This window comes from Prinia subflava, chromosome 2 (genome assembly GCF_021018805.1).
Source record: "Prinia subflava isolate CZ2003 ecotype Zambia chromosome 2, Cam_Psub_1.2, whole genome shotgun sequence".
NCBI classification, from domain to species: Eukaryota; Metazoa; Chordata; class Aves; order Passeriformes; family Cisticolidae; genus Prinia; species Prinia subflava.
The window spans coordinates 19920823-19936054 of NC_086248.1; the positions used below are offsets into that span (position 1 = coordinate 19920823).

The window sequence follows — 15232 nt, forward strand, 5'->3', positions numbered from 1 at the left end:
AGAGAAGGCATACAAGTGATGTGGGTCTGCTTCTGACATACAGTGCTCAAGCCCAGAGTCTTAAAATTCTGCCCAAAGATCTATAGGCATGCCTATATCTTCTATTGTGTGAATCTGAGAGAACTGGGACAGTCACTGATTTCATGTTGAAAGGCCTAAATTTTCCCCACTGGAGACAGCTGTGGGGAAACTGTTCATTTCTGTGTTGTGGCTGCTTTCCATCCCCCCAGGGCAGCGAACAGGACACACAGTGGCACCACTCAGTGTTACAGCAGCAGTGAATGCCCCTGAGGTGGGCAAACCTGCACTCAGCACTGAGAGCTGCTGGGGGTACAAACCTCACTCCTGGACACAGCTCTTCTGTTGGTCTCCAAAATGGGAGTGTCCTATTTCTGTTACGGCTTGAGTTCCCTTTTCTCTTCCCTCCTTGCTTTTACCATCCACTGCCACCACTTCATTGTTGCCCTCTGACCACTATAAATCAGAGTGTCCCTGGCACTGGCAATGGAGTGGGAGCAGTGACAGCAATGACCTAAGCTTTGCACACATTCTACTGTTTGCTTGCAGTGCCATTGCACCAGTCCTGTTTCTGCTTTCCTCTGGCTCAGACTATAGCTGTGCTCTGAAAAAAAACCCTTATTAGTAAAAATTCAGTGAGAAGTGGTTTTTCTTACCCACATAAAATTCAACTGCTTTGTGTTTCATGATAACTTTAAATTCCAGCTGACTCAAAGGTGTTTTGTAGAACTTTCCTTCCATGGGAAAACTCTTTGTGTCAGCTCAGGCTTAGTGCAGGTGTGCAGGACTTGCCTCTCTTACCTTTGTGTAATGCATTGGTGCCAGAGGGAGACTGATGGCAGCTGACAGGCTGAGGGATGGGTGCTGCTGCACCCATTTTTATTTCCATTTTATTATCTGCAAGCCTGTTCTAGGACAGGGGCAAAGGTGGTTTGCTTGGGACTCTCATAATACGCTCTCTTTCTCTCTGCTTTCCAGAAGGAAGAAATCCAATGGCTCCCTTTTCTTTGAATACTGTAAGAATGTATCCATAAACACAAGAGCTAATTCCAAGAAATACAAATCTAAGTTTTTCAAATCAGAGAATCATATTTTAAACTAAAATTCATTTAAGTTTTAAAATATGGGACCTAAATATATTTAAAATATCACTTAACTGTGCTGTATTGATGTAACTAAATAAAGGGAGACAGGGTTACAAAATTTGGTTGCTTGCAATGTCTTCTGACCCTGGGAAGACTCTTCTTCCCCTTAAATGCTGTCATCACCCAGGATTCTCAGGGAAAAGTATCTCACATATCTGGAATGTCAGCTGGAAATTGCTGTTGCAATTTTTCATGAGAAATTTCATGTGACATGCACTTCACGGAAAATCAAAACTCACATCTACTTTTGTCAGTGAGACAAGGATGAAACTGGCTGGAAAACGAAAATATTCCATCAAAAGTCTTTCAGGCCTGCATTTAAAGCCAAGGACGTTTTAAGAGAAAGGAAAATATATAAATTTTTTTAATGTTCTAAACCCTTTTTTTTCCATCAAAACCAATGTTTTTAAATTGGTTTTGTATATCAATTCTAAACACAAAGCTATTGTCCATTGGGAAAAACAATATAATATTGCAGGCAGTGAATGAACAGCTTTGATAAAGAAATGAATTGTGGTTGTTTAATAAGACCCCTCTTATTGATACTTCTGTGTGTTCATTTTTCTTATTATTTCAACTGAATGCAAACAAATGACCTTTTTTTTTTTTTTTTTTTTGGTAAGTTCTTAGGGTTTCTACAAGACACTAGAATTTGGAACAAACACAAATTAAAATGCATGGAGAAATGTGAATATGTGTTATTACATTATTCAGTGCCATAGAACTCCAAGGAAAACACTGAAGGAAACAATTAAAGTTGGTTTGTCAATATGGGAATGAAACCTTAGTATCTCATTACTAAATTCACTACATCTATCAGATTATTGCTCAGATTAATTGTCAGAAGACAACGGCCTCCTCTATATGCCCAGCATCCCATGAAGTATTTAAACATGTAATTATATTAGTTACACTCTTACACATCTGTGTATGAACTGCTTTAACAGGAAAGAGTTCCCTAGTAATTAACTGTGCTTAAACTCTTATTATTGTCTCTCAGGTTTCGAGAATATTGATTTTTAGGTAAGTTGTTATGTGATCCAGCTCTACTTGTATGCCTGTAAAAGAAAAAAAAATTCTTTCCCAAAAAACTGCACCCATTCTACATATTAACAAGAATTGTACCCTAAGAGATCTCAAGGTATGTCACAAATTTCAGTCATGATTCAGGCAAGCATTGTATCTGGGATCCTCGCTGTGAACAGGCAGTTGCACATGTTATGGGACTTCTGGAGTTCAGACCTACTTGTCTAGAAACCAAGATGATGTAAAATTAAAGGGGAAATCAGCAGATGTTAGCAAGAGTATTTCTGGTTTGTGTGTTTCTAAAGATGGTCTTCACTGAAGCTCGCCCAAACTCTGACTCCAGGGTTGCCTGTAGCCTATCTCTTGTCACAGTGAGAACCTTGCTGGTAGCAAAGTGGTGAACCTTCGTAAAAAGGAAGGCTCATCTCTTCCTTTCCAACCTTGTTAGCTACAATTTAGTGACTGTAAAGATGAAGTGTGAACCAATCACCACAAAAGCATTCTAGTATTCCTCCAAAAGTAATAAACAAACTAAAACCAAACCAAACCAAACCAAACCAGTAAAAAAAGATGCATGAAAAAACTTGCAGATATAAACAAACTGGCTTTTATTCCATGTATTAGAAGAAAAGTTATCTATACTTCAGTTATTACAGTGCATCTCACATGAGATCACGAGGTAAGGTTGAACTGCCCCAGGTGATTTACCTATGACTTAGGACTAACTTTCAGGAGTTTACATTACGGCAAATGGCTCTGTCCTTCCCGTTCAGAGTTGCCAGCCTCAGATGGGAGTTCTGCCCTGTGTTTCTGAAGGGCAAAGATTTGCTACACGCAATTGAAAGTAATGTCACTCCACTGCAATTTACACTTTACATGCGCACAGCGCAGCCCAGCTGTGGACCAGGGACAAACGTGTCCCAGTAAGGGCAGGGTGCTGCCAGCACGGCTGGGGGCACGGCTGGGGGCACGGCTGGAGCACCGCTGGGGACATGGCTGGGGCACAGCTGGGGGCACGGCTGGGGCATAGCTGGGGACATGTCTGGGGCACAGCTGGGGCACGGCTGTGCCGCCCGCCCGGCGTGCCCGGACTCTGCTCTAACCGCTGTGCTCTGGAAGCCCGTCCCGTCCTTTCCCGATCATTCCAAGGTGTCCCGCTGGAGCGCAGTGCCCGGCACGGCTGGGCAGTGAATCCTGCGGGGGATAGCACCGCGTAAGGGCGGCGAAAGGAGCGGGGCAAGGTGGTGCCCCCCGAGGGAGAAGATGCGCTGGGCTCTGCCGGGTCAGCCCCTCAAGCAGCGCCCGTCCCCACGCGGCGGCCCGGCAGAGGATGGCTCTGAGGGGAGCGAACCCTCCGAGTGCCCCGGCGGCGGAGCAGGCGCCCCGCGCCCCCGCAGCGCCGTGCCCCCGGAGCCCCGGTCGCCCCAGAACCGCGGGAGGTGGCGGGGCCGGGCCGCTGCCCCCCAGGACGGCTTCTGCCTCCTTCCCTCCCTCGTCCCTCCCTCCCTGCCGGCCGGGATTGGCTGTGCCCGCGGCGGGCGGGCGGGACGCGCGGCGCCCCGACGGTGCGGGGAGCGCGGCCCTCGGAGCGCGCCGCCGCCTGCGCGCCTGGGCTGTCCTACACCGCGATTGTCCTTTTTCCCCTTCTTCTTTTCTTTCTTTTTTTCTTTTTTTTTTTTTCCCCTTATGCCACTTCCCTCTCGGGACTGGAAGCAGGATCCGCGCCCCTGGAATTGCTATGCCAGCTGAACTCTCCCGGGCCGTGGGAATGCACGCCATCTCCGACCTGCACTCCTCCCTCCCCCTGCGGCTCCTCAACAAGGGGCCCGAGTACCTCCGCAGGCAGCTGGAGGCCGGCAAGCCGGGCAGGAAAAGCGCCGTGGAGAGACTGGCCGCCGATAAGGCCAAGTACGTGAAGAGCCAGCGGGTCATCAGCACCAGGCAGGATCCCGTCATCGCGCTCAGCTCGGCCTCGGAGAGCGGCAGCGAGAGCTGCTCCGTGGAGAGCCGAGCAGCGAGCGCGGAGCCGGGCAGGGGGCCGGGCGCGAAGCCGCTGGAGCGGGGCAGGGCGGTGAGCTCCTGCCGGGCCCCCCTGCAGCACGGCCCCCCCATCGCCAGGCGCAGCACCAGGAGGCAGATGCGGCCGGATTCCCTGGTGATCTACCGCCAGAAATGTGAGCTGGGGAGAGGTCAGAGCCAGGACAGCTCACGGGGGAACTTGGTGAGGAGGATCTTCCATGGGTCCATAAAGGAGAAGCAGTTGGCTTCCCCTGAGTTGCCCAGAGTCATGGAGGACGTCGCAGCCACCGAGAGCAGCGAGCGTCTCTCGGCAAAAGATGGTGACCGTGAGCCAAGCGACCATGGAGTGGTGCAGACCATCCCTGTGGGCACCGAGGGGGCAGGGGTGTGTACGGAAGAGCGTGAGAGACCCTCAAAACTGAGTACACCTCCTGAAGAGGTCAAGGAGGTGAAGAGGAGAGGTCTCCATCGCTCCCAGTCGGACATCAGCTCTCGCTACTCCAAGTCCTTCGCTGACTTTGAAACATTTTTCAAGTACTGTGGCCTGGAGCAGGAGGTCATTGAGGATCTCGGGAGAGAGAACTTCTCGGTGGTGTCTGACAATGTCTCCTTCAAGATCCGCAGCATCAGCGTGGCGACATCGGAGAGCGAGTTCACGAGGCACAGCGGGGACGAGGGGCTGCTGGAGGACGAGCTCACGGAGCAGGTGCCCAGCAGCACCTCGGTGATCGAGCGCAACGCCCGCATAATCAAATGGCTGTACACGTGTAAGAAAGCCAGGGAGACCGGCCAGGCGATCCGGGAGCTGGCGTGATGGCCTCGTTCAGCATGCTTTGCAGCCTGCTGAACTCAAGGTGTGTGCAAAGACTCGCCCTGGCAGTTTGTGTTTCTCTTTCCTTTTTAGAGAGCAGTTGACCTCTCATGGTTTATGTTAGTCTTTTCGGGTGTTTTGTTTACCACATGCTCCAAGTATGGCTTTTTTGCAAGGCACAAACCTATGTTATTACAAAACCCAAAATACAAACAAGTAAATGCTTGCAGCTTGCCAGGTTTAGGTCAGACCCCCCGCAGGAAATTAGAGTCAGTGTCTGTGAAGGATGCCTGCACTTTGCAGATTCCTGCTTTGCAAATATCTTATTTCTTCCAATTTCTGCTATATTAAATGGTAGGAAAAAACCTTAGAGAAGTATTCAACCTTTGGTTACAGTTATTTGGATAACAGACTGAACAATCCACTACTAATTAAGAGTACACTGTATTTATACTGTACTGCTGAAACTATTACTCATCAGGAGAGCACTGTATTTATACTACACTGCTACAGTTTTCCCCTCTTTCCTTCACTCTCTCCTTCCCCTTACACATAGGCACCCCCAAGTATCAGGAAAGCAAAACTGAATCAATACCCTGATTGCAATCTTATTTCCTCCATGGCTTTCTGTTGGGACCATGAAAGTTTGTTCAGGTGACCTCAGAGCATTTCGCAGATCTGGGTTTTCCTCTGCAGTGGGTTTTGCTGTGTGGTTTGGTGCCGGTAGTTGGGAATGGGTTGTGCGGTTTGTCAGAGGGGTTCTCCACTGTTTTGAGCTAAAGATAATTAACAAAAGTGTGGATCAGGAAAACAATTACTTGGCAGACAGAAACAGAACAAGTTAGCTCTGGTAAAAGCCAATGTCCTGGGTTTAATAAAAGTGGTGTTTATTTTGTGTATTATCTCCTGAAAAAGAACTAAATTCATGGAGCCTGTGGTGTTCATAATCTATAAGAGTTTTTCTCCTTCCAGTACATAAAGCCTCTAGGATAACTACCGCAGCTTACCGTGAGGTATGTAAAAGTTGCAAGAGTAGGTCTTGATATGAAGGATTACCTGTATATTTTCTGACAGTTTGTATTTGGTGCATGAGAAGAAGATCATTTAGTGTAGATACAGTTGTTGATAGAGAATGTGGATCTTGTGAATGTGGAGAATTGCGGTGCTTGAGCCTCATTCCTGTGTGGATGTGAGGCTGTCACTCTAAATTCCTTTAATCCATAAAAGGCAAAAATCCATTTACTTGAAACTGGTTTTTAATGATGTGGAATTCGGTTCACCTTTAGAATTAGAATTTTTCTCAAAAGTCTGTTTTCTTCCTGCAAGAGGAGGAAGACGGGGAGAGAGCCATTTTACAAAAACTTTTCAAGGCCGTGCTGATAAGAATGTTCTCAGGTATCCGGCTGGCAGCCTAAAAGAAGTGTTGTTATGTAACAAATCCTTTCTCAAATAATCTTAGAGAGAAGAAAGGGCTCTCCTGAACTAATCATTTCTCCTTGCTCATCCTTCTGTGATAAAAGGCCAGGAGATACACAAAACAAAATGAGGAAGGTGGTGGTTTTGTGAACTTCTTGCAGCTGCCAGCCTTGCTAAACAAGAGGATGGGAGGCAGATTCCAGCAAACATGAACCACACAAGAAAAACAACCAAAGAAAAGCCTGTTTGCTCCTAAGTGCCCCTGATGGGGGTAGGGTCCAGGTCATCACCGCAGAGCTGGCTCCAGAGGGAGCAGCTGGTCCTGTCCCCATCCATCTGCAGGGTGCTAAGCCTGTGCAGTGCTGCAGCTGGGGCAGGAGATGCTGGGGAGCACCCTGGGGAGCATACAGTCTGCAGAGGAGGTGCTGCACCAGGGCAAAGGCAAGGGCAGAGCGTGGGAAGTACCAGGAGTGAACCAGTGTAACTTCACACGGGCTTGATCAACGGATTTTTACTTTTACCATGGAAGATAAAATGGTAATACACAGCCTAACAAGGTGGTGAAAAGATCTCCAGAAAACAAACAGCAAGATTATTCAAGTGATCCTATCTTCATTCTGCAATAACTTTAATAAGTAGAATAAGGGAGCACTTAACTCTGGTAACAATTTCCTTTGGCACCAAAGTTTTTGACAGCCTAGGAAAGACTAGTACAGAGGGTCCTTATTTATAAACCTGATTTTAAGAGTACTAGGGCTGACTCTCAACTGTTTGATCTCAGCTGTCGGGTGGTTTCTGAAAACGGAGAACATATTTATCATTTAGGCCACAGAAGTGGGAAGATCAGAAAGGTCAGCTAAAAATACCTGAACACATCACCCAGAATAAAGGAATGACAAAGGTCATCAGGAGTTAAAGATAAGTTAGATATTACATTTACTGGACAGAATTTAAGGAGAGAGTTGTAATCATCATGTGATTGCAAGATGAGTCTTACAGTTCTGGTCTGAGTTTTCATTCAGTTCTGTACTTTCTCTGACAATACAGCATCACGTCAGATATCTATATGTTTTCACAGTATCCGAGTATTTGGCTCTGTTTCGTTTGCTTATTAAAGGGCAGTGGACTGCTGTTCTCTGCTGAGGAGCAACGTACTCTTCCTGGTGTTCCCAGGCACATCCTTAGAAGTTCCTGGTTTTCTTCAGAGACTTGAAAATTGTTGCATCTTCTTTGGACAATAAGGCAGAAACCTCATTTCTGAAATCCCAACATTCGTTATGTATAAAACACCTTTCAAGAACTGCAGAGCTTTTATGGGCCAGTGATCATTCCATTCATATTTTATGTTCTCTGTTTAATTTTTCATGAGCTCTCTGGGACCTGGTAGAGCACCATGTAAATAAAAGAGCTGTTTGAAGGATCAGGTTCTTCAGCACGTTTCATCAGAGAGATGATTGCAGAGTGTGGGTTGTGAGCTTCAGAAAACTGAGGTCGTTGGCAGGATGGTCACTGCTGTTTCTTGGTAGAAAGCTGCCTGGGTTCACCTCTGCAGTTCAGTTTCTCTCACTGTCAGTTCTGCTTGATTCTAGGAAGAGGGTTCACTCTGCATCCTCCTTCCTGAGCTGAATCAAGATTATTCAGCCTTGAGTTTCTCATCTTTCTTAAATGGGTGGGCATTATTCAAGTGGAAATCTCCAGGGAGGGTAATTTACTATGTTGGCAGTAGCCATAGGCAGCTGAATTAAAAGCTTTAGAGTATCACCTTATGCTTGTCTGATGTGATAAATAACAAATGACACTCTTTTTCTTCTTTCTTCAGAATTATTGACTTGGAAGTTGAACAAAACCAGACACAGGAAGAAATTGTTCCCTCATCTGGCTTATGTGTACTTTGTCCAAGTTTAGTATTTTGTTATTGCTTCCTACCTTCACCCCCATCCCCTGGAAGCCTCACTCTTGTCAAGCCCAAGGGTGTCCAAGACTGCAGTGACAAGTGGAGATTGTGAACTGTGCCCCAGCAAGACAGCAGGAAACAGAAGCCCCTGGAAAAGCAAAGCGTGTCTGCAGCTGCCATCCACAGTAAAGTTCAGCATCAGCTCACTGCCTCAGGATGTCATTCCAGGCTGTGACAGAAGGTCTGTTTTGTGCACCCATCTCTTTCCAGCAATCAATTTATCAACTGGGATGGGGGGAGAAAGTGGGAATGAAGTGGCAATGACCTCTGAGTCAGGTGTTCCCTTGCAGACAGACTCCACCTGGACGTTCAAAGGCTCTGCCTTACCAAGGCTGTTTGATCAGAACTCATCCTGACATCATTCACCATCATTTGCTTGGCTGCTGAGGGCTAACTGTGGCAGCCTTATTTCAGATATGTGGCAAACGTGTAAGCTAAATCCCTGCCAAACTTCTCTTTCTCTGAGAGCATGCAAGCCAAACTGGTATACCTTGTATGCATATAGTTTATTCTTGCCAGTTTCTCACACAGCTTGCTCAGCCATTGGGAAAGAGTAGCACCAAATACTTCAGGAGCATTGTTCCAAGAAACAGGTATTGAGGGAGGTTTGGCATCGTTTCTGCCTTGCAGAATGGTACAATTTGTTTGCAATGTGTGCCTGACTCTGACATGGCAAACATGGCAAGGTTTGGCAGTCGTGGTGTAGCACCTTTAGTTTTTTAGGCAGTGAGTGAGCAGGCTCTCACAGAGTGGCATTAGGGAGCTGTGCCAGGCAGTGTGAAGCCTGTGAAGCCACACTTCTAGTGTGCTCTGCAGCAGGGCTGTGCCAGGAGGCATCGCTGCGCTGCAAGGCAGGAAGGCATGTTAGGGCACAGCCAGGCCAGGGAATGTCCGCATGACACCCAGTGTCACAACACCTCACTCAGTATAGTCAGTAAAGTGCTTCATTTGGGCTGCCTGAGCTAACATGTTCTGAAGGGTGATAGTTGGATCACTAATGTAGTGAATGAGGCCTCTGCAGTAACTCATGGAATTTGCTGCCTCAAACAGCCCAATCTGTCATTGCTTGCTAGAAAATCAAAGCATTTCTATGTGGACATTACAGACCACAAAACAATACAAAAAAAAAAAGCCACTTTCCCTTTCATTTTCAGTGATACCCATCTGTGGAAGCTGCCTGACTGGCATAATGTTGGCTTCAGCTGTTGGTCCTGCAGAGGTTAAAGTTTACTTTGTGTTACCATGGTTGTGGAAGAGTTGCCCTTGAAGAGCTCATCAAGATCAGCTAAATACCATGAGTTGCACTTCCATGGGTTTTAAATGTGCTTGTCAGTCCTTGGATGGTTAGTTCTCCGTTGCAGCACCAGTTTGCAATGTCTTCTGTTTCTACTTTTAGGTACTAAGGCATATGCCTGAAGTTCTTAAGATACCTAGGTAACAATTCCAGATAAAATAATTGTTGAACCCGCTTTTCAGCTGGGAGAAAACGGAATAGTTTGTGTGAGCTCCTTCAAACTTAGAGAGAAGGTAGCATATGTGGATATTTTCCTACAAAATGAAATCTCTGTGTATATTTGTTACATTATTATAAAAGGATGATTCTTAGAAAACTTCAAGATGCTGCTAATATAAGATTTATACACTGAAGGTGCGGGTTTTTAAAGATCACAGTTTAGGTTTATTAGTCATAATATGATGTATTTGTTCTGTTCATGCTCCCAGCAAGATGCTGTACCACGTATATATTTGTATATCAGAGCTAAGGAATGCTTTTCTTTGAAAACATGAATGACTGTAGACAGCTCAGAGTGCTGGAAGAAAATCTTGTGAGTTACAATCCAGTGCCCTGCCACAGGAGGAATAATTTGTTTTGTTTCCAAGGAAATTCCTTGTTTCACTTTCAAACTTCTATTTGTTGTTCCTCTGCCAGTTGAGCAGCTTTTGAAAGTTAAGATGAAAGATGTACTTCTCATGAGTTTTCAGTATTAGAAAGGAATATGTTTAATGTGCTTGAAAACACTGAACATCAGCCTTTCTGAAAATCAGTGAGGGTTTTATGGCAGAGATTAGTGAAATCAGAACTGCACCCATTCTGAATACTGTTTTAATCTCTCTTTTTGCCTTTGTGGATAGTTCAGTAGGGTTCAGGTGACTTTCCACACTGATGTGGCAAAATTTCTCTGGCTTTGTTCAAACTCTGCAGGAATCCCAAGCACTCCCATTTATTTCAGAGGTTATGTGGACCTGTCTAAGATCTTTGCCTGATAAGCTATAGATTGCCTTTATTTAATAATACCTTCTGGGGAAGCTAATGATTTACATTTCCTTTATGTCAGAACAAAAATAGATGACAGTCTTTCTTTCTCCATACTTTTTGGCAATGGGTAATTCAGTGCTTTTTCCAAGTGATGAGAGCTCTGATGTTCATTCTGCTCCTGTTACAGTTACGTGTCAAGGGTTTTCCTTTCTTCTGCTGGGTCTTTCAGGCATATCCTTCAAAACAAGAACTTGCTAATGTTAGCCACTACCTATCTTCTCAAAAAAAATCATCATTTTTTGTTTGTTTGTGGTTTTTCTAAGTATTTGATTATAAAAGATATCCTTTGGGACAGGTGGAATCTTCCAGCTTTGGTGTTACACTGTGGAAAAGTGGGCTGTTGCAGTTTGAACAGAAGTTTTAGAAACAGAGTTGGTTTTCCAGTTGTCTGGGGAGCCTGAAATGGTGGCTGATGACAAAGGCTGGTCATGAATGGAATAATTTTGTTTGACTAGAACTATGTAAACAAAACAGTCAAATGGGGTGCAAGTGTGCAGAACCAATGCTGTTTACACCCAAGTGTTTGTGGTTCTCCAGTGCTGTGACAAGGGGCAATGTCCACAGCTGTGGCATAACAGGAGAAAGGCACAAAGTCTGGGGTTTATGGCCTGGAATATGGAGATAAGACTGAAAACTTTGCAATGTATTGTAAATATTACTGTATAGAAAACTATAAAAAATACAGATTTTTCTATATGTATATTACTTTTCTAAGGGGTATAAGTGTACATGTTTTATGAAATCGGCCAAGCATTACATTGGTGGGGATTAAGCAGAAACTTTCTTTTGGAGCAGGTTGTCCTGCCATTGCCTCCTGTGAAGTTTCTTGCATCTACATTTGAATCCTTTGAAATGGAATACTGGTCAGATCTGGTACAGATGTTTCACCATGGTTGTGCTTATATTCCTGTGAAAAAAAAACTTTGTGCTATTTAATGCATACAAATAAAACTACCATTCTGAGGTAATGTTTGGGTTTTTTAAAGTATACTTTTATTTTGCTCTCTCCATTAAAGTGCTGTTATTTTAAAGCTGGAATCCCATTAGGGAATTGATTTCTCTGTGAGTCTGATACTCGGCTGTGAACATCTGAAAGTGCAATGCATCCCTGAGCCATGCCCAGACCCCTGGCTGAGAGCTTAGGCACAGAATCTCACAAGGAGGTGACACAATAACTAGTAGCTCTCTGTATCAGTAAATTTGAATTATGTGAGGCTAAGGCTGTTTTACAACATTCTAATTTTTTTTATTTCAGAATATGGCTGGAAAGATAGAGTTTATTTCTGAAGGGTACTATTTTTTTCCAAATTTAGTATTATATTTGATCTTGCTCACTGTCAAAAGCTATGATGTGCTGCTGGCAAAACCACATTTATCTCAGCCAGTGTCTACAGTGGGAGGGAGTTCAAAGTTCTGCTTGGAAAATATATTATCTCCAGAATCTTATAAACAAGCTGTTGTTCGACTGAATTCTTTCTGTAGAAAGAATTCAGTATATTATGCTAAATCTCTGTTTATTCATTTTGTGAAGAAAGCAGCAGAAATAGTGGTTGCATACAGTGAGCTTTTACCAGAAACCAGTGCACTCAAGTTTCACAGTTATCGTTTTGGTACGGTCTAATCTGCTCAGACTCAAGTGTTTCACCAGCCAGCATTTGATGGCAATTTGAGGTAGAGCTCAGGTATGTTTGCTGTGCAGATTGGGATCTCCCACAAAACCCCAAGAGCAACTTTATTGCCACTGACATGTAACGTTCCTCTCAGAAGTCATGGATGACCTATATCAGTGCAAGGTATGAAGCAAGTCTGGAAAGGATGAAATGTATGCATCCCCCTTTCTACAGAGGTCAACCTCCCACAGCAAGCCTTTGCTCATCTTGGTGCCTTAGAGAGGACAGAGCCATCATAGTCTGAGAATGACCTTGGACTACAGCCCAGCTTAGCATTTAGGAACATTGCTCTTAAGTAATTTTTCAGATAACACCTTTATCCCATGTTTTATGAAGTCCAGTGGATTTCTTCCAGAGGTAAGGTTTGGCAAGCTCCTGCTCTCGAACTGTTTAGTACAAGCAACGTTTAAATGTCCACAGCTTACCTATCCACTCCTTTGCTTCTGATTCGTCTCTGAGTAGTGAATAGGTGTTGGAAAGAAACCAGAAAAAATATCTTTTCAGGTGTATTGTAGATATTGAGGCATTCTGAACACACAACTGCAACAGTACTTTGTCTCTCCAAGAGCTTTTGCCAAAGATCAGCCTGTGTCAACAGCAGGCAAATAAGCTAATACAGGACTTGGCTTCACTCTGCAAAGAGAAGCCTTCAAATTTGGAGGATGTTTTGTGACTGGGCCATGTTTATCCCGGCTTTATCCTGTGGTGCTGAGGGGGACTATGTCAATTCGCTTAAGTATAATGTTGTAGAGAGAGGTGCCCCATCCCTGGAAATAAAATGGGCTTAGAAAGGACTACTCAGCTGATTGGCAGGCAATGATGTAACAGCGGTTTGTCAAGATCTCCATGACAAAAGGCATTGAGAATTTTTGTCAGTTATACTTGCCAATAAAATTTATGATGTAGCAGAAAATCAAACAGTATCATAGAAAAAAAAGCCTCCAAATTGAAGTCAACTACATATATCCATCTCCAGGAGTCAATCTAATCACTGAAAGAATGGGAAATTCTGTAAAATTAGCTTACACATTTGTACTTGAGTTGCCTCAGCAGTTACGATTAAAAATATCTGAGAGCTGTGATTGTCTGGGTTTCAAAGTTTGCCTCAGTCATCAAGAGCTCAACAGTAGTACCAATTTTTATGTTTTTTTCATAGGCAGTAGCAGGAACCAGAGGGTAGCAGCCATCAACACAAAACCACATGATTATTGGTCGATTATTGATCGGCGTTAGAGCCCTGAAGCACAGCTGAGCACACGAAGGGAGTGCTGCTCCTATTCCTTCCTTTTAGCCCAGCCTCTTCTTGCATCACTGCTTTTCTCTTTGGTGACCAGGAAGTCTTACCCACTTCCGCAGTTACTCATCAGTCTGAGTTGCTCATCTTACGCCCTCTCTGACAGTCCCTTTCCATGTTTACATTTCCAGTGAACTCATTCATTAGCCAATCATTACACATGGCTCTGTTCTATTTATCCTCATTCTTGTAATCTTTTTTTTTTCCTGAATACTGCTTTCAGTTAGGTTTTACATCCTTCTGCTCAATTTTTCTGTTTCTGCCCTAAGGAAACCAAGAACTACTCATGCAAAAAGTCAAGAAATGAATATGTTGTGTAGTTAAGCAGAAGCTTACAAGATCAGAGACAACTCTCTAGTCTTGTTTCATCCATATAGCTCTTCCTGCATAGTTAGCATATATTTTTCATTGTTTTCTTCTCTGATACCTGTTTGTAACATCATCTTTGGCTTGGTTTATGTCTTCTAAAGGGTAAGTTTTTCAGAGCTGTGGTGACACTTCATCCCCAAAGAGCTGTGAGCATAGCTACTGCAAAATCAAATCACAAGTCTTTTCATGGTATCATATAGTTTAAATCTTCTACGAAGTTTGCTGGGGCCAGATAAGAGCATTAGGACACTGAAAGCCAATTGGGTAAGCTTTGCAGTAGCAGGACTGGAAAAGAAAGGCTGAAGCAGTTCTGTGTGGAACCCAGGACAGCAAGGTATCTCTTGAGCTTGTTGGAAAGACACAGTTCACCACTCATTTCTTGGGAACACCTCTTCACTCAACATTTATTTCCTGCACGAAAGTAAATTTAAGAAGAACTTCATCACATGCAAGAGTCAACCAACATCAAGCAGAGATGTAGTCTATTGGGTTCACCTGCAGACACAAGCTGAGGTGACTCTCTAGGCATCTGTTGGGTTTAAGAAGAACATCTGCAGAGCTGCCTTCATCTGGTCTGACAACAATGACAATAGGATTCCATCATAAAAAAGGATTAAATTCCTTGGTGTCATTTACTATAAAGAGGCTGAATATTGTGTAACATCTGAGAGTAGGCCTTCAGTGTAACATTCCAAAACAGACTGATTGTCTGGAACCTCCAATTTTCCTAAGTTTACAGTTTTTTAGATTGTATCATTTTATAACTCTAAAGTTGGTAGAAAGACCATCTTATTCCTGCAGAGTTTGAGACATTCATAAATCACCTTATATTGCTCTAAAACAATTGCAGAAACAAAGTGACAGGATGGTAAGATGACTTCTCTGCCCACTGATCATACAACGATAGAATATGCTGAGTTGGAGGGGCCTCACAAAGATCATCAAATCCCACTCCTGGCCCTGCACAGGACAATCCCAAGAATCACACCTTGTGTCTGAGAGTCTTATCATGTACTGTCCAAGAGGACAATTTTCTTCATGGCCACTTTGTCTAAAATCCCCATTTACCTATGCTTGATCTCAAACTGTCAAAAATAAATTCTCCTGATCTTCGAATACTTACAACATAAATCAGTGTGGTTTCTATTATGTTAGCATCTTGCTTTACCTGAGGACTCAGACCAACATTAACA

The 15232-nt window shown here is 44.0% G+C and overlaps 1 protein-coding gene across 1 annotated transcript; it reads left to right on the forward strand.

Moving 5' to 3' along the window:
* Nucleotides 1–3390: 3390 nt before the first annotated feature.
* Nucleotides 3391–11674, forward strand: FAM110C (family with sequence similarity 110 member C). Its single transcript, XM_063389317.1, has 2 exons — nt 3391–5062; nt 8255–11674. The coding sequence occupies exon 1, from the start codon at nt 3520–3522 to the stop codon at nt 5020–5022; it is 1503 nt and encodes a 500-aa protein (XP_063245387.1). The 5' UTR covers nt 3391–3519; the 3' UTR covers nt 5023–5062; nt 8255–11674.
* Nucleotides 11675–15232: the final 3558 nt, after the last annotated feature.